The sequence below is a fragment of the Hesperophylax consimilis genome, chromosome 5, assembly GCF_061612785.1.
Source record: "Hesperophylax consimilis isolate HC1 chromosome 5, BYU_Hcon_1.0, whole genome shotgun sequence".
In the NCBI taxonomy this organism is placed as follows: domain Eukaryota; kingdom Metazoa; phylum Arthropoda; class Insecta; order Trichoptera; family Limnephilidae; genus Hesperophylax; species Hesperophylax consimilis.
The window spans coordinates 41,798,300-41,817,550 of record NC_142840.1 but is presented as its reverse complement, the minus strand read 5'-3'; the positions used below and the strand labels follow the sequence as shown (position 1 = coordinate 41,817,550).

The 19,251-nt window shown below is 36.2% G+C and overlaps 1 protein-coding gene across 1 annotated transcript in view; it reads right to left on the bottom strand.

Moving 5' to 3' along the window:
- Positions 1 to 140: 140 nt before the first annotated feature.
- Positions 141 to 19,251, bottom strand: part of Grd (gamma-aminobutyric acid type A receptor subunit Grd) — a 41,762-nt gene continuing 22,651 nt past the window's right edge. The window contains exons 4-9 of the mRNA XM_089631943.1: positions 10,017 to 10,099; positions 7,980 to 8,150; positions 7,179 to 7,465; positions 2,995 to 3,252; positions 1,406 to 1,535; positions 141 to 421 (exon numbers count right to left, since the gene is read on the bottom strand). Coding sequence (XP_089488069.1) covers positions 228 to 421; positions 1,406 to 1,535; positions 2,995 to 3,252; positions 7,179 to 7,465; positions 7,980 to 8,150; positions 10,017 to 10,099 — 1,123 coding nt within the window. The 3' untranslated portion in view covers positions 141 to 227. The remainder of the gene's footprint in view (positions 422 to 1,405; positions 1,536 to 2,994; positions 3,253 to 7,178; positions 7,466 to 7,979; positions 8,151 to 10,016; positions 10,100 to 19,251) is intronic.

Sequence of the window (19,251 nt, the reverse complement as noted above, 5' to 3'; positions counted from 1 at the left end):
ACGCAAACAAAATATTTTGACTAAATATTTATTAAAAAATATATTTTTCTATCTTATATGATGTCTCACACATTTCATTCTAAAGTATTTTTTTGTAAATTTGGTTCTAGTAGCCATGCACTATTCTTTCCAGGAATTGTATACTTTTACAAAAGCATTACATATAATGTTCTAACGATATTGTTTACAAAAAATAATTCGTTTAATCTAATTTAATAATATAACTTTTATGATTTGTAAGTGGATTTGATTCGTTCACTTCTGGAAAGGTAGGAATACCAGTAAAATAAGTTGATGGTTAGAAATAATAGTGGGAATACTACTCTTGAAGCTCTGTCAATCTTGGAAACTGAATTGTATCTCGGCGTTCTCTTCTTTTTCTTTTTTGCGTTTGCAAAGCCTTGAAAGGACAGTCGATGCCCTGAAAAAAAATTACAGTGAATAAAAAGGCAAGTTTGCCAGTTTGTTAAATCTATGTCACTGACAGCCTATCCACGCATAAAGGAATTATCAAAGAAAATTACATAAATCCAATAAATTTTATTGAAAATTTTACCACAAAATGAATTTTTTTTTTTCATAAATTTATTTTTCTTTAGCATATTCTTAGGCGTGCACATCTTTACAGCCTCTATCTACTGTACACTCGTGACATTCAGCCCAGGGTAACTATTAGTAGATGTTGTTCATGATACCATGATGCCCATAGTTTGGTCATTGTAACGAACGATACCCTTCAGTTAGGACATGTACTTATTCCATGATAACATGATGCCCGTAGATCAGCGCCGGCCCTATGCGGGTGCAATTGGACCAGTCCGCTTCAGGCGCGAAACTACCAAGGCTCTGATAATACATAACACCTAACAGTCACAACACATCGCCCTTGAGATTGTTTTTCACTTAAATGTCGCTACACAAAAATACAAAACATCTGGATATATTTGATTAAAGTGTTCACCTTCCTAGGTGTCTACTGGTTTGTCTACTGACAAAGGGGGCTGACAACATGAAGCCCATGATACTGGTGGTTAAGTCACAGATGAGTGAGGGATGACCCAGACCGTGCTTGAGCTTGAAACGAAGAACATGAATGTGTGGAAACTGATCTCCTAATGAGTAGCAACTCGTAGTTGATATCCACGGTTAGGATATGCAGATGAATGAAGGATGACCCATTCTGTGCTTGAAGTATTAGGATATGCAGTCCATGATAATCATGGTTAAGACACAGTGAGCACAATGAGCTTGAAATGAAGCACATGAATGCAGTGGAAACTGATCTCCTAATGAGAAGCAACTCGCAGTTGGTATCCACGGTTAGGACATGCAGCCCATGATACTCATGGTTAAGACAAATGAATGAAGGATGACCCACTCTGTGCTTGAGTTTGAAATGAAGAACCTGTTGTGGAGGCGGTGTTAATCCCGTATTGAGGCGACGGTGGCTGCCGACCGAGACACGGCAGTCCCGTCCAGCTGAGAGAACTTCTCCGCATCGGTGAGGGCAGGGTGCAAGCTCGCAATGGAATTACCTGGGAATCAAAACAAATTGTAAACGTATTCATAAGCACAATGATTTTAATTAGTATCTATCTCCTGTCAAGAATTTATTTTGAACAAATTCATCTTTTAGCTGGTAACGTCGCTATTTAAAAAAATTCTGATTTGTTTGCTCTTTATTTATTTTATAAAACTCCACACATTTATTTAAAACATTGGATCGGCCTTTGAAACTTTAAACTGATTTACCCTTTGTATATTGTTTTCATGAAAATTATCTTCATTTTAATTTATGAAGCACCAAATATTATTCATTTAACTAATATTTAATACAGAGTGATAGATATGATAATACAGACTCTCAGTATCGCTCTGGTGAAAGACCACTATTCAGAATCGAAATGTTGCTTGAAATGGCTTTAGCCGTGTTTAGGGCCCAGATCTGAATGTCTCTCTCCCTACACCCACTCCATCCTTACACCATACCCCATATTTAGATTTGACATATCTTGTCCAACATAATCCGAGCAGTTTGCAACGGCAAAAATACTGAGCGGTTTCCAAAGACTCCTATTTCCCAAATTTCTATTTCTGAAAAAATTAATTAATTTAAGAGGTGCCTAAGGTTAAGACGCCCATCTTTTTTAGGCGCGGTATGCCGATTATTGCCACTAAACTTTATACCCCTGTCACCGGCTTATTAGATATGGAAATGTAGGGAAGTAAGAGCTTCACAGATGCACTCATAGAGGGCAGTGCATAGAGCTTGCGTGGAAGTCCGCAAGATGGCAGCCAGTGGCCAGTAGTCGCCAGGGCCAGTGAGAATGCTTCCAGACAAACTTACTGTTTTCAGATCTCAATTAGCCAGCTTCTAGTTAGGTCGACTATCGAGTCACCATTGTAATACGCGAAGTATTAATAAATCCCTGATTTATCACAAAAAACCTATTATTTATAATCTCCTTCCACGACGAGTTGGAGAACTGTTTGTGGGAACACAACAGCAAATATTAGAATATTTGGCAAATAAAAAGTAATGATAAATATCTAAATATCATCAGGTACTGTTTTGTTTTTCCTTGGATTACTTATTTACTCTTGATCAAATTATAAAAAAAACAACAACAATAAACGCACCCTAAGAGTTGAGGAATAACTAAAAATCAATATTTAATTTTTTTATGTTAAAACCACACAAGAGTCCCAACTACTCCCAACCGTCTGAAGACAGTGATACTATCGCATCCCCAATTGGGGTATGTGCGAGGCTGAATGTAGTGGGGAGGGAGAGGAGATCAGATCTTGTCACTACACACGGCTAAAGTCATTTCAAGCAATGTTTCAATTCTGAATGGTGGTCTTACACCAGAACGATACTGAGGGTAGGTATCTTCCACTCTGAAACGTGCCGCAAATATACTTTATATTATTTTTAATTAATTTTTTTTTGTGAAATAACACATTTTATAAGATAATTATAAAATACTTAACCTCTAAAAGAAAAACATCTCTTCGTTTTTTGTTGTCATTGGAATTATTCCCATCAGAGGTGGTTCCTGCAACACTGCTTTTCCTCGAGGCGGCCTTGGGCTCAATCACAGGCTCCCTGGAGGGTCGCTCCGAATGAGTCCGACAAGTTGGTCTGCTGTTTTTGGGTTCATCATCGTCACTGCTGGTGTCCGAGTCCAGCTCTGCATTAAAATAACACTCCCCAGAGCCGTATTTGGTAAAGTAGTGGACAACTGCAAACTGTCAAGACTTTCATTAAATAATTTGAAAAAAATATCATGTAAATTAGAAAAAAAAAGTAAATATTGTTGAGACTGAGAATTGAACATAGGGTATTCCGCTGTCCGGCCGACTGCTCTGACCACCGAGCTATCTGTTTTTTCGAATATATATTCGAAATATATATATTTGTGATAAATACTTTTTTTTAAAATTATGGAGAAATGAAAGGTGAATTTAAATAGACAAATTTCAAAATTATAATGAAACTTGGAGGGGAGGCAATTTTAGATAAGGCTTGATAATTTTTTAATTTAAAATTTTAAGAGTGCTTTTATTACTAAACCAGTGCAGACCTATGAAAAATCACGAGAATATGAATAAAATGTCTTTTTAAAAATAAGTAAAAATATATAATATATTTTTTTAACCCATTCATGACGAAGGTGCCATATGGACCTCGAAAAAGTGTTGGACCTCAATTAGTCACATCATGCCGATATATTAAAATGGCGATGCGAAATTCAGTTTTATGTAGTCTACAAGCATGTACGAACACGTTTGTCTTATAGGCGCTCAGTTCGTTTGCATGTGCCGGCGTGGACAGACGTGTATAAACGGAGTTTGAAAAAAAGTGCAAATTTTTCAAAATGTCAAAGCGAGTGAAGTAAGTAATCCAATAAACTTATGTGTAGATTTGATTTTTTTTTTCCAAAACCGTTTATGATCCGTAAAGAATGAAATTTACTAACTATTTATAGACATATTGTTACAAAAATAATCCTTATTGTATCAAAGAGAGTACTTTGAATTGAAGGTTTTGATTTTTGGCTCCATATGGACCTTTCGGCAGATCTCACTATACATAAATTGTAATTTTTCGCAGATTTCATTGTTTTTTCGTGTTTTTTAGGGGTCTGACTGTTGAAGAAGTGATGTTACTGCTTGAAGAACAATCGGATACGAATTTGGAGGATGATGAGGTAGTGGATGTGGATGTGTATGTGGAGCCGCCAAATGAGAGTGATTTGTCCGGAGCAGATTCAGCTGATGAAGATGACGGTGGAATAATTGCCAATATTTCTCGAGCGCAATTGTTTTCTAATTGCCAAATCGTAAATCGCCGTCGACACAAAAAGGGACAAGATACGCCCGATTATGATTCAGATCAAGAGAACCCTAATCTAGAGCATTTCGGAGACGAGCGTTTGGATTCAACTTTCAGTGACTTCGACATAAATTTATTCGACGCTTCAGCATCACACGGTCAAGCGTCTGCAAGCACTTCTTTCGAGCCTCCTTTGAAACGATGCCGTGTTAGTACTGGAGACAGAGTGAATGATCCCGCTGAACCACCTTATCGCATTCCAAAACGTATGCCTGGTCCGAAAACTATGTTTCAATGGAAGTCTAACGATGTGAGGCCAATTGCTTCTAGCATATTTCCCGAAGGAAATTATACCGACGTAGCTGCTTTATCACCGGTGGAATTATTTGAACTAAATTTTGACAACGAAATGTACGAATTCATCGTTACAGAATCCAACAAATATCAGACCAAGCAAGACCCTGAAAATAGTCATAAAGTATCACCTTTAACTGTCGGGGATATCAAAGCGTACATGGGTATACTTATAACATCGGGATTATGCCCGATTCCATCAACTCGATTGTACTGGAGCAGCTCTCGCCCTTTCTAAAATAAGCAGATTGCGTCCACCATGTCTCGTGATAGATTTGAACAGATACACAAAATGATACACTTTGCTTCACCAAATCAGTTCAATAGTGCAGACCGGATGTGGAAGTTACGTCCATTTACAGATACGCTTATTGAACGGTTTATGCGAAACTTCCACCCAAAAGAAAATTTAAGTTATGATGAATCGATGATTCCATACTATGGCCGCCATGGATGTAAGCAATACATAAAAGGCAAACCCATTCGATTCGGATATAAAGTGTGGAGCCTAAATACACCCTCCGGTTACTTGATCAATTTTGAGATCTACCAAGGCAGCAATCCCCGGATTCCAAAGGAGTATGGTGTTGTAGGCTTGAATGCTTCACCACTACTTATGTTGGTCGATCAATTGCCAGTGGAAAAGCGCGAATTGCCATATCACTTCTACTTTGATAATCTTTTTACGGGTATGCCATTGCTGTACTATTTGCATTTTTATGGATACAATGGCACAGGTACAATTCGAGACAATCGGATTCCCAGTTCATCTCCTATCCCCAAGAAGAAGGCAACAATGTCAAAATACAACAAAGGTGTGCTTTCTCGAGGACATACTGAAAGTGCGCAGACATCATTTGGCAAGACCCCCATCTACGTTACTCAATGGGTTGATAACGCTGTTTGTTCTGTAGCTTCAACAAAATACGGAAAGAATTCATTGGATCTAGCAAGCCGTTACTCACGGAAGGAGCAAAAAAAGATCAGTATACAGAGGCCATATGCAATTCATCAATATAACACGAATATGGGCGGAACTGACAGAATGGACCAAAACGTTGCATGTTATCGCATTACTGTTCGCCAACAGAAATGGTGGTGGTCCATTTTTACCTGGGCCATTGATGTAACCATTCAGAATTGCTGGCTTCTGAAGCGCAAAGCCACGGGCAATTTTAAATTGGGGCAGTTAGAATTCCGTGAAGAAATATCAAAGCATTACTGCGAGAAGTATTCTATCAAGAAATACTTCAAGGCACCCGACAAACTCACCAAAATAGGTCAAACGGCGATGCAGTATGATACCTCCGTCCCCCATTATCCTGGGCCAATACCGATAACTGAGACTAATAAGGGAGGAAAACTGTCTTGTGCATCTTGTAAAAGCAAGCAGCGCATCCGTTGCATCACATGTAAGGTCGGACTATGCGTGAAATGCTTCGAGGGCTATCACACTAAATAATGTTGTTGAAAATTACACTTTTTGAACAATAAAGATGAAAAAATGAAATTTCTGACTAGTTATTTGCCGAAAGATCCATATGGACCTCATCCTTCTCGAGGCTCCTGGGGGATGAGGAGACGATTTTTTCAAATTCAGAAAAAAACGTTCTTATTCTACTTTCAAAACCAACCACTCTGTGAATTTTCTGCGCGAAATTCGAAAAAAAAATAGTTCGTCATGAATGGGTTAAACCCGATCACCTCTTTGGAAGACATGTATGCTTACTATTTATTTTTTATTTTTATTAACTCCACACAGGATTCCTCAGGGCCAATATCATTATTGGGGAGGCTGTGTTGAAGGTTTGTCGGCAGCCACCGTCGCCTCAATACGGGATTAACATCGCCTCCACAACAGGTTCTTCATTTCAAACTCAAGCACAGAGTGGGTCATCCTTCATTCATTTCTCCTTTTTGAGGAGAGGAAGGAGTGAACGTGGGTCTTGAAGAGACCCATGTTGTAGGAGGGAGGAAACACAAAAGCCTGTTGAACTCAAGAGCGAGTCGCAGAAACGACCCGTTCTCACGTGACAAATGTTAATCGTGTACATATGGCGTGTTTCCCGACTGCGCACCTGCGGGTGCGGTAAATGACGCTAGTTCCTCGGAGAATCTTCTATTGTAATACCGGTAGAACAAGGACAGCACACCTACCTGACACCTGCTCTATAAAGATTGAAATCTGTGTTAAGATATGATAATCTATCCAACGGACCGCCGGTTTCTGCCAAGGGTTTTAAGGGTACTGACAATAATGAGCATTCACATAATCACAACCGAAATTATATTGTTTAATCAGAAACTTAAAAAATAAACAGAACAATTTTAAATCCGAATGAGATAAGGAGCTCTAGGGAGATAAATGATAAAAATAATAGAAGTTACATATTTAAAACAAATTGAATAAGAAGAAAACAACTATATAAAAGGGTTTTCGGACAAAGCCGGGTAGCAAAGCTAGTAAATAAACTGACTTAGTCACCTGTATTATAGTTGCAAATATGAATCCAAATGACAGAAACACGAAGAAATCCAGGGCGGTGGGGTACGAGACCTTTGGTAGGTCAGTCCTGGCCTCGAGTCCCAGGAAAGTCATGGTCAGGACGGTGGTGATCCCCAGGGACACCCTGTCGGCGGTGGCCTCCCTGTTGAGCCAGAAGGACACCCAGGACAGGACCACCAGGAGGATGCAGGGGCCATATACCTGGATCAAGAAGTTGCCCATGTGGCGCTGCAGGTGAAAACTTACCAACAGCATTGAGTATTCACCTGGAAATTAACGATTTTTGTAGATAATCCGGGCTTATTGCATTATCTTCGGACCTTCGAAAGAAATTATTAAAAAAACTGCGAACACGAAAATCTTAATGAACCTGAGACCATTGCAAGATTCTGAAACTTAATATGTATTAAGAAGAAAACTAGAAGTTCCTTGCATACAAATTTGAATGAAAACAAATGTTTCATTTTGCCCAGCTCACCACTCTGTCTCCCTTTTACACTTACCTGACTTGGTAGATTTGCATCCCATTTGAATTTCGTAAATGCAGTTTTATTATTGGAAACAAGGCATTTCTTGTGGTCCTAAAAATGTGGTAGGCTGGGCATGTTGAAATAATCCTAAATGAATAACAATGCAGTCTGTGGAGATGGCCAAGTTCTGATTATCAGCTATTTAGGAAAAACGTAACCAATGCATAGGTAGAGTACTACATTCGGCAAAACGACTCAATGCCTAATTAGCCTTTTTTATAAATTGCAACATGATTACTTAGATACTCACTAATGTAGGAAGGGTTTTTCCCATCCTGAGTGTACGACTTGATCACGGTGTCCGTGTGATTAGCTGCGGGGGTCGCGATCAGGTCAAACTGGGACAGCTTCATGTCATCCGATATGGCCACCGTGCGGTTTATATTCCATCGGTATATTACGTCCACAGATGTGTACCCAACTAGAAATCCAATACATTCATTAGAAACTTCCATAAGATAACTATATGAGAAGACATATCTTCTCTGCTGAAAATGATATATACAGACGTCAATTTTAAATGGCTTGTAAACGATTATCATATTAAAAGTGAGTTGTGCAAATTTGAAAGTAATTTACAATCAGTTTGATCATTCAATATTATGAGCACAATCTAAAATCTCTCCGTCAACAAAAACGAATCAATTGACAATCTACTAGAAGCACAAGAGATTGAAGACAGGCGTTATTAAGATGCACATGCTTTAAGCTAGTCTCACAGGAGCGCTAGGCTCTAGTCACACTATATATTACGATAGTATAGCACTCGTGTTACACTAGAATTAAGCGCCCAAGCTTTTGACCTTTAAGCTTTGAGCTTGTAGCAAAACTTTGAGCTTTGAGATTTCGAAGCTTTTGAAGCTATGTGCATTGCAGAATCATACTTAACAGGCGTCGTCTTGTATACAATCCTCACACCTCACGTGCAAATTGCACAATCATGTTGGCCACAAAGGCGTCCAATATGCGTCTTTCGAGAGGTACTTACGCAATCTGCATAACTATGATTTGGATGGATTAGGCTTGAGCTGTGCGGGCTTTGATCTTTGCGTGAGCATTTTGGTTAGAGTTTAGAGTTTTGAGCTTTGAGCTCTAAGCTTTTTTAGTTCATAGACGTTTAAAATATGATTTCGGTTTATCTTATGATTTCAAACTATTTTTAGATATTCCAATTCGACGATCGTTTACACTTTATTGTCCCAAATTAACTAACTAACCATCACGTTTCTCCGCAGGGGTAGGCAGAAAGGACGTGGCTAATATTAATAAATAGGCGTTAATGATACAAAAGTTGCTCCTCAGTGATGTTTTGGCGATGTCATTGACGGAAGGGTTACTTGTACATAAACATACAATCATCCTAATATAATACAAATCCTAATCATCCCATAATCATAACACTAAGTTTGTGTTATTTAAGTAAACACCAACCAAGGAGTAATGGTAATAATATAATGTAATAAACATTCTGATAATTAATAAGTGAGTTTAAATTTAAATATTGATGATTTTGCGTTTAATTCGTAGAACTCCATAAAATTAAAAAAATAAATATCATTCAAATTTAATAATAAAATTATTCAATTTTATTTACACTAAATTAAAAAAAAAAGTTAAACAAATGTGTGAAAAAATATCGTTGAAATCACGGATGACTAGTACGAGTACTAACCTGGGCGCGCGACCGTCAAATTACTTAACTAAACTTGACGGTTTAAAATAGTATAATAATTCGGTTTATAAAGTAAATAAATATATTGAAATGTTGATCTGGAATAACCTACGGGCAAACTGTCATGTGACAGCTTTGTTGGACTACCTACAATTTGTAATGAATAATATTCATGCAATTAAAAAAAATATATAAAATGCTTGTGGTAAAACAACACACAATTCAGCAGTAACAACGAGTGTCAACAATTGCCGCATTTGCAAATTGTCGTTGCTCGATGGCACTGACTTGATCACGTGACACTTCAAAATCCGTCGCGCGCCAAGTTCTGTTCGTAGTCAGTTTTGGTTGAAATTGTTGTCTTTCAAAACCCTTAAAAACCCTTATGCATTGGGTATTTGTGTCTTTGCCTTCAGGTCGCTTTTGATTTTTTAAATAGTTTTATGTCTGAAAAGTGTTGAGAATTTCTACTGTTAGAGGGAAGTGCAAAATTCAACAGGCGCGATGGAAGCGATCACATTTCCAAAGCACGGCATTGTTTTAATTTTTTGACTTGTTTTTAATTTCTTCGGCAGTGAAGAATCTAAAAATAAAGTTAAGATTTGGAATACTCACACGAGCCAAACTTTAGTGGACATCTTTGTGTGTCCATTGGAAAATCTTCTAGGTTCATTGGACATCCAGCCTTGATGGTCAATCTGAGAAGGTGAAACATTCAGGTTTTTTATTTCGCTGGCAAATAAATACTTTAAAAAGCTTTCAAATTAATTGACTCCTCACAGGAGGCCTCGTGGAAAATAATTTCCCTCAAGGCACATGTCATCTTTGGGGATGCCGTGTGAAGGTACTTTTTAAGGAAATGTATGAGGGGTGGTATGAATTTAGGGGTCAGTGAGTCCGCAAGTGACGGGCGTGTGAATCCGCCCCCCCCAACTATCATGGAATAATTGTAGTTACAAAAGACACCCAGATGTATCGCCACATACCCCCAAAATATTCTTAATCTCCTTCCTCTCCTCACTGCCTTCGGCTTCACTTTGATGTCCCCTTCAGTATAATGTCAAGCCTCCCGATAATCTGACATAGCGACTAAAACACTGATGAAGCGTAGGCTTTATCGCTTGTCTGGATTCGAAAAGATTGTGTTATTATTTGATAATTCCCTCAACACATATTGGAACTCACGCGAAATGATTATGTTGTTAAATAGCAAAAGGAGCATTGAAGTACGTGATTTGAATGGCTTTAAAAACATAACGTAGGTCTCACAAAACACAGTAACAACAAATATGTAATACATGGCCACCCCGCTCAAAAAACATCATCTGCTGAAATGCCCCACCTGAATGGGAACGTACGGACTCCGGAGAGATATGGAAAATCGGTGAGCATGTTTGCATTTATTCAACTGAAAGTAAGTGCCACTCGAACTCGCTCATAGAAAACACATATTGAAACAACTCGGCGATGTGAAATAAGCTTAACATTACAAAAAAAATCTTTTCAGGAAGAATCCGCCTCTAGCTTAGAAACTAATATTTTTGAGCTCTCTGTGTTCTCTATTTAGTGATATAACATGTGTGTTTGTAAACTGAACGTTTTAATTGAAATCCCGAGACACGGTTTAGTATTTTTTATTGTAGGATGTTTGTTCTATTTTGGGAATTAGCAGCTTTCAGTGGTCACCAAAAATCTTATAAATCCACAACTATTAAACCACAAACTCACTTTCATCGTCTCATTCTACTATCTATATTTAACTTCTTGTCAAATGCATTTTGGATCTGTTTTAAATAATTTTAAACGGGACATATTTTCTTCTCTGTAGGTGGAATTTTATCTAAAACATTTCTTCAAAAATGCAAAATCGCAAAAAATTGTGGCGTCATTTTAATTCAATGAAAATGATATACTTTGTGTACAACACTTATTTTTGATTAATATTATATACATGTTTCGAAACCAATGGTTTCTTCATGGGAATTACATTAATAAATATAATAAAAAGCAAATGAGTTTTGATAAATAAATGTCTTTATACGGAAAACATTAATTGAGAGGTGATTATTAAGTTATTTAAGAATAAATATGTAATTACATAAAAAAATATTATAAAGCTAAAAGTATTAACTCAACAAAACATATAAAATCGTTATTAAATTAAAGGAGTAACGTTGTCTAAATAAAGTTTAAATAAAAACTGTAAATATAGGTAATAATGTAAGTGTAGATATATGTATTAATGTAAATATAGTTTTAATGTAAATATAGATATGAATGTAAATATAGTTTTAATGTAAATATAGATATTAATGTAAATATAGTTTTAATGTAAATATAGATATTAATGTAAATATAGTTTTAATGTAAATATAGATATTAATGTAAATATAGTTTTAATGTAAATATAGATATTAATGTAAATATAGGTATTATTAACAAATCACGTAGCTCAGTGGTCCAGAGCACCTGACCGGATATCAGAAGGTGCGGGTTCAATTCCCGTCGGCGGCATTTATTTTTACTCCGGAGATATTTTCAATTTGTCTGGATATTTCGGGCAATTAATGCTTATAATAATTTGTTATCCTTTGTGCTATGCATAAAGACCTTGTCTTATAAACATTAGTTTATCATTTAAAAAATAATAGGTATGTAAATATAGGTATTAATGTAAATATAGGTATTAATATAAATATAGGTATTACTGTAAATAATTAATGTGAAAATAAATTTAACAGAAGGCCATTTAAATAAATGGTTATTCATAATATTTATTTGACTATTCAGACTTGATCTAATTTCTAAAATTTTAAAGATATCGAAATTGTTAACTCATTGTATCTGTATGTGAAATTTTTAGCACTTTATTTATGTTAATATATAATGAGTTGATTCGTTGTTTTTAAACGGTGTTTTGGGTTGTTCCAATGAAAAACATTAACCAATCTGGTATCCAAAAATATCGAATTAAATGAGAACATGTTCTTGTTTTAAATCAGTCGCATTAATTACCTTTTTTAAAATATCGTCTCGAATACATACAAAAAAGCTAATAAACTAATTTTGTAAAAACGTTTTCCACTTTTTTTTTAAACTTTGAACAGTTGAAATGGTGGAAAAATATTTTAAAAACATTTTATGGGTCTAAATGGAACCTGAAAAACATGTTATTCTCAGTAATAATTGTATAATTTTGTAAATTAGAAAACGCTTATATTGCAAAATCTGCTGAAATATAAATGAAATTCAAGAAGATCCATTTGAAAATAAGAAAGCTGTCCTTAGATATCTTGTAGATACTAATTTTCCTTTGTAATATTTCATTTCATTCAATACAAATTTCGAATACTCTAAATTTTGCCCCGGTGAAAGAGCACCATTCAGAACCGAAACGACTTGAAAATGACTTTATCCGAGTGACTAAATCTGTCTGTAAAAACTCAATCCTCCTCTTCCTCTTTATCGTTCCCCTCCCACTCCCTTCAGTCTCCCAACACAATCTCATTGAGGATGACGTAGTCCAACTGGCACCAAACATTTAGTACTGTGCGATATAACTAACAGTAACGTCGGAAAACATACCAAAAAGTTTTACATTCTATAAGTTATTTATATAATTACATATTTGTTTTTTTCTCTTCGAACCTTGAAAATAATAATTTTTTCTATGACATCTTGGTCGAATATACCATTAATCGGAGAATTTTATTTGATATATTGGTGGTCAAACTTTTATCCTGATTCTTCGTTTCCGTAAGAAATGCTTATCACGACAATTGTCTTACTTTGATTTCACTTTCTGACAGCCCCACGATCTGTTGAGTGTCGTTTTATCTTCTTGAAATTTCGAAAATAACTACCGAAGGAAAAAAGGTGTCGTCAGCATTTTCCTCACAGTTATGGAAGCTGATCAGGTCTCTTCGCTAATTTGTTAACGGAGGGTTAAAGAGAAATGTTCTCAGATAGCATCTTGTAGCACTCTCGACTTGTAGGACAGTGGAAATATGTAGAAAATTGTACTGAAAATGATACGTACTATTAATTGGTCAATATTTATCATCATTATCAAAAGGCCGGTGCCTACTTAAGATGGTTTTACGCTCATTCGAACATATCTCAATGTGTGTACCGTCTCGCTCAAAGATTCAAGGTCCGTAATTCTTGCTCGATGTCCGACAGAAATTTACAGATTTGACTGAGCGTCTATGGCGTCTTGTGTCAAGCTGCTCGAGCCAAACCGACCAACGTTTTGAAACTGAATGAGAGTATCTGGGAATGGTTACTTCTTGATTGTAAATCTTGTCGCACTGGTAAAATCGTCAGTTTTCTTGCTGGTAAAAAGTCTGTGATCATAAATTTGTCCTCGTTTGTCAACAAGCCGCGGCTGCAAACCGCGCTCTATTGCAAGGGTGGTTCCTTCCACACGAGGATCCCATCTCCCGCACACCACGCTAAGCCGCGAGAACTGGCAAGTAAGTTAATAAACACATTGATGGGAAGGTCCGTACACTTTATTTTGCGCTTTTGCTAGTTGGGAGCAGCTCAGCCAATTACCTACGTTTGGTGATTTAGCAGGGGTTTCCGGGTTCATCGTGTGAGGTGTGTTCAGGATGCACCTGCCCATCAGCTGCGTGGCGTACGGATGGTTTGGAGAGACATTTCGACCTCTCCAACCGGTCTCTGAACCCATCGTCTTGCACCGCAGCGGGAGGGATATATTTATACGTCACACCTGGACAAACCGATCCCTAGATTCTTACCCTCATTAAAAGTAACCTCCACAAGCATCCCCAAAGATGAAATAGGCCCCGAGGGAAATTATTTTTCACAGGGCTTTCAGTGTGGGGTTAATTTAAAAAAGTACCTACGCTATGCTTGTGCTTTTCTGCGCTTAGCTGTATGCGCCTAGGCATAGAAATACTTAGAAAACACTTCTTAGGTAAACCACTTTCTCCCTTGAACTAAACTGTACTTGGATCTGCATCCCTTTGAATCAAAAGGAACCGGGTTTCTCTTACCCTTTATTTCTTTCCTTCCACTTTTGTCCTACAACTTTCTTCATTTGAGAAGGTGACAAACAAAAATATCGTCTACTAACAACTACGTTTCATTTACTTTATCTCTTGTTTACTTACTTACTTACTCTCTAATGTCATTTCACAATCAAATGCCACATATATTTGTAATTCTTTTTTTTTTTTTTTTATATTTCTACGTTTTTAACTGTGACATGTTATCATTGTTCATGGTATATTTATACCGTTGATATTAAATAAACTACACAACGATGGAATATACTTAGTCTTTCTACAAGAAAATACTTGAACCAATGAAGTATTTAAAATTGAAATTTGCATCATTAGATATGTTAATATATGATAAATTTAACTCACTGAAGGTGATCGCCACGCGTTTAGCTACATAGGAAACACCATAGATAGGGGGTCTATTATCTCGTATAAGAACAAGCCACCGTAATTTTTAAGCTGGCATTAACGTACAGCTGTAGATTCTGAGATTCTCGCCCCAGGGCTGGAGGTTAAAGGTGAGGGTAGTTGGGGGTTAGTTGGGTAGTTAGGGGAAAATGCCACATCGAGTTATCCACTTTTAGTCGGATCAAGATAATGCCCATTCTCAGTCACGACGATTTGCCGGCCTACCGCAGAGCGCCCTCTATAGGTACAGCTCTACATAAAAAAGTATAAATTTAATAATTTGAAACAATTTTTTGTTATCTTTATGGGAACACCGATTTTAGAATTAAATTTAAGTAGATTCAAATGTGAGGTTATGTATGTTTGACTCACGAATTTGACAGTTTGGTTATTGGACAGGAAACAGCAACGATGACTGTCTCCATTGTCGGGGGAAGGCTCTCCATCAGAAAAAAAAAATCAGTGTGTGGCAAGCCTACGCACGACGGAAGTGAAACTTTTAGTATTCTTCTCTCTCTCTTTTCATTTCATTCTCTCTTTTTTTCTGTCTATTGACATATTTATAAGTAGCATGTGATAAAAAAAATTAAAAGTTATAAAAATATGGGATTCGAACCCGGGTCCTGCATAACGAGTGTCGAACGCTCTGCCTCTAGACCGCGGTTATTACGTATTCGACCAAAATATCATATAGTCAAAATATCTAAAAGTCGCAGCACGAGAGCATTTTATCACTTTAAAAAAAAAATATTATTAAAATATCACAAAAAGAAAATACAAATCATTGATAAAAAAAAATTAAAAGTTATAAAAAATATGGGATTCGAACCCGGGTCCTGCATAACGAGTGTCGAACGCTCTGCCTCTAGACCGCGGTTGTTACATATTCGACCAAAATATCATATAGTCAAAATATCTAAAAGTCTTTTATCACTTTTAAAAAAAGCATTTTATCACTTTAAAAAAAATATTATTAAAAAAATCACAAAAAGAAAAAAAAAATAGTTTAAGGGTTCGGTTCTTCACGACGAGAGTCGCGCGCTCTGCCTCTAGACCGCGAAGCTGAGTTTAGAGAATGACCTAAAAAAGGTATATAACATTGGCTAGGCTCCTATAGCGAAATGATCACGGTTTTTCATGACGGTCATGAGTTGGTTTTACTCCTGTCCTCGAAATTGCATAACGCGCATAAAGAAGTTTCACTTCAATAAATTGTATTTGATTAATTTGTAATATTTCAAAATTTCTTCATATAAAATAATATGTCGAATATTTGCGGCAGGTTCCAGTTCGAAAGATACTCTCAGTATCGCCCTGGTGATACTGAGAGTATCGACCAGACCACCATTCATAATTGAAACGTTTCTTTAAATTGGTTTTAGCCGTGTACCTTCCTCATCCCCACCTTACTCTTCCCCATCTTCTTCTCCTCTCACCTACCTTTAGCCTCACAAAATACTCCAATTGGGGGTGCCATGGTCTCACTAACTCCATATGGCTGGGAGCAGTTGGGACTCTTGTGCTGTATTCACATAAAAAGTTAAAATGGCGTAAGTTACTCAGTTAATGGTTTTCATTATATTATATAACAGCTGGTAATACAATACATGACTTCCTTGGTAATGCACATTTCAAAAGAAAAAAATCCACTTTTTCATTCAACATTTCCGACTTGCTAAACGCCAGTTCTCAGTGCATTACATCTTTTGTACAATACTTTGTGATCATATTACAAGCATTATGTTTGACAGCAAATATGGGATGACTGTTGTTTGTAACGGTAACCGGATAATTCGATGCTATGACAATTCAACAAGCCTTTAAAAAGTGACATAAAGTCATGAAAAGTTATGAAACAAAAAACTAGATGTAGGTTAGGTTTATCATCGCTTTTGATGACTTTACAACACCTTTTAAAGGTGTGTAATTGTTATGGTGTTAGGTTATCATGGAAACGTTTGAAGCAACCTTACCCTAGAGTGTGATGTAGAATCATTTCCTTTCAGGAAGTAGGTACCACTAAATTGAAATTATTGTAAAAAACACATAAAAGTACTTGTATCATAAACGATCGCGGGGTCCTCCATTTTTTTCTACATCTATAAGTCAGACTGTACTGTTACGTATATCGCTACCTCCGCTAAACAGGAAGGCTCTGCAGAAAGAAAATATGCCTCAGGCTGTTAAAATAATTCTTACATCCGCATCTGTTGGAGGGTGGGAAAAAAACGTTATCTGAGGCTCGCGGGAGAAGGAAAAACCATTTGTATTATTCGAAATGCACGGAATTAAGGTAGTAGATTGTGACAGTTGCTTTTATTTTCTGTTAAAACCACTGAATAATACAGATTTAAACGAAAACTGATCAGACTATTTTTTGTTTAAATTTCTAATACAAAAACTATGAATCATCATCATTGATATACGTTGTCAGGCAAGTGTAAGAGAGACAGAGCGCGTGCCGTACGGGCTGAAACCGAGAGGTATCTAAGTCAGAGGCGACCATGGTTTGCATTTAAATTTGCATTTAAGGCATTTCTAATTTGTATTATCTATTCAGTGCACAAAACAGACCAATAAAGTTATTTGTCTGCTCAAGAAACAGTTTCGACATTTATTTCAGAAGTACGGACAAATTCAACTTCGAGCGCACGGACACGCCCACGCCGAACTTAATAAATGCATTGGTACTTTACTTATTTATTATTATGTACTTAAGTACTTAATTTCTGCACGTATTATTTTATTATTAACAATTATTTTCTTATTATGATGCACCCACATAATTTGCTTTTATCTATTTACTTATTATTACTTACCTGTAAGTATTTAACTAGCTTATTTATTCATATTATTCCTCTTGTCAATGTCGGTGACTGATAAGTCAACAGTGCTACTTTGTAATACTTTGAGTCAGTAGAATGTTATTGCTGCCAAAGTACTGCCCAGCTGATTTTAGTTTGAATAATTGTAGGTAGTGTTTATTTTTGTAATCATTTTGTAGGTTGATATTTTTAATATTATATTGTGTTCGACCATTGATTTGACAATTCATCTTAAAGTTCGACACAGGAATTCCCTAGTGATAGATCTAATGATTTTATTGAATTATATCATAAATAAAGAAATAGGTACATTACGATTAAAATTCCGTAAAAAAGTAGGTAACCTCCAAACAAATTGGTGTTTCTGCATGCTGAATTATCACGTATAATATTTTCAAAGTATTAACCGATGTTGTTAATCCACTACAACATAATTAATAGTTCCCAATGTTTTTATAAATCGCTATTGGAGCCTGGGGTACATAGAATCAGTAATCAGTTATCTGTTAATAAGCCAGCATTATTTGAGCAGAACACACTCCCCCTGCATCAAACAGTTGTGGTTTTGAGTATCGGATTAACGGCCCAGAGTATCCCATCTAATTTTGAAATATCACGTCCTGAATATATGAGATCCACACTCCGCGAAATGCCCTCCATTTGGACAATGAGTAGAAATAATGGCAGAATACGGTGGAATCTCTATTTCTATTTTACAGGTTTTATTGCGTCGGGACGCCCCAAATGATGAACATTACCGCTAAAGGATTGCTAGACAACTACCACTTTCTTTTCGTTTAGGAAAAAGATAAAAAAAAAACGAGATTATGAATGTTGTTCATCGTTTTGTAACAATTCCATTCAAGAGATACGACTTCTGAATGGTATTGCTGTTTAAAAAATGTACTGGCTTTGTCTATATCATTATAATCGGATCAAATTAAAAGAGGTTTTTATAATAAACTAGTTGTTGACCTTGAAAGTGACGTAATGGTAACACAAAATTGTAAATTAATATCAAAACTAAGAAAACATAGTAAATACAAGTGTAGAAAGTGGAATATTTCCAAATAATTACAATAATCTATAAAACGGGAGATTCTCAAGAAACCATTAACTATCGTCCAATATCCCCTGATATCAAACATAGCTAATTTTTTATATTAAAATAATAAAAAAGCAACTTGTTTATTATTTAGAAACAAATAAATTATTACTCACTAGTTAATATGGTTTTCGAGAGAAGCTAAGCACTCAGGACGCGATTGCAGAATTAACTATAAACATTTATTGGGACTTCGATAGAGGAAAAATGTTTATTTATAAACCTACGTAAGGCGTTCGATAGCACATCGCAGTCAAAATTAGTAAAAAAAACTAGACAGTGTAGTAATAAATGGCAGAGCAAATCATGGATAAGAAGCTATTTATACCGAAGGACATGGCGAGTTATAATAAATTAAGTGAAACAGAATCAATAGACACTTAACTAGTTTGTCAAAATGTAGTTGGGAGACATTTTTATTAGTAACTAGCTGTACCCCGCCACGCGTTGCTGTGGCTTAATCTGAGAGTGTAAAAGATAGC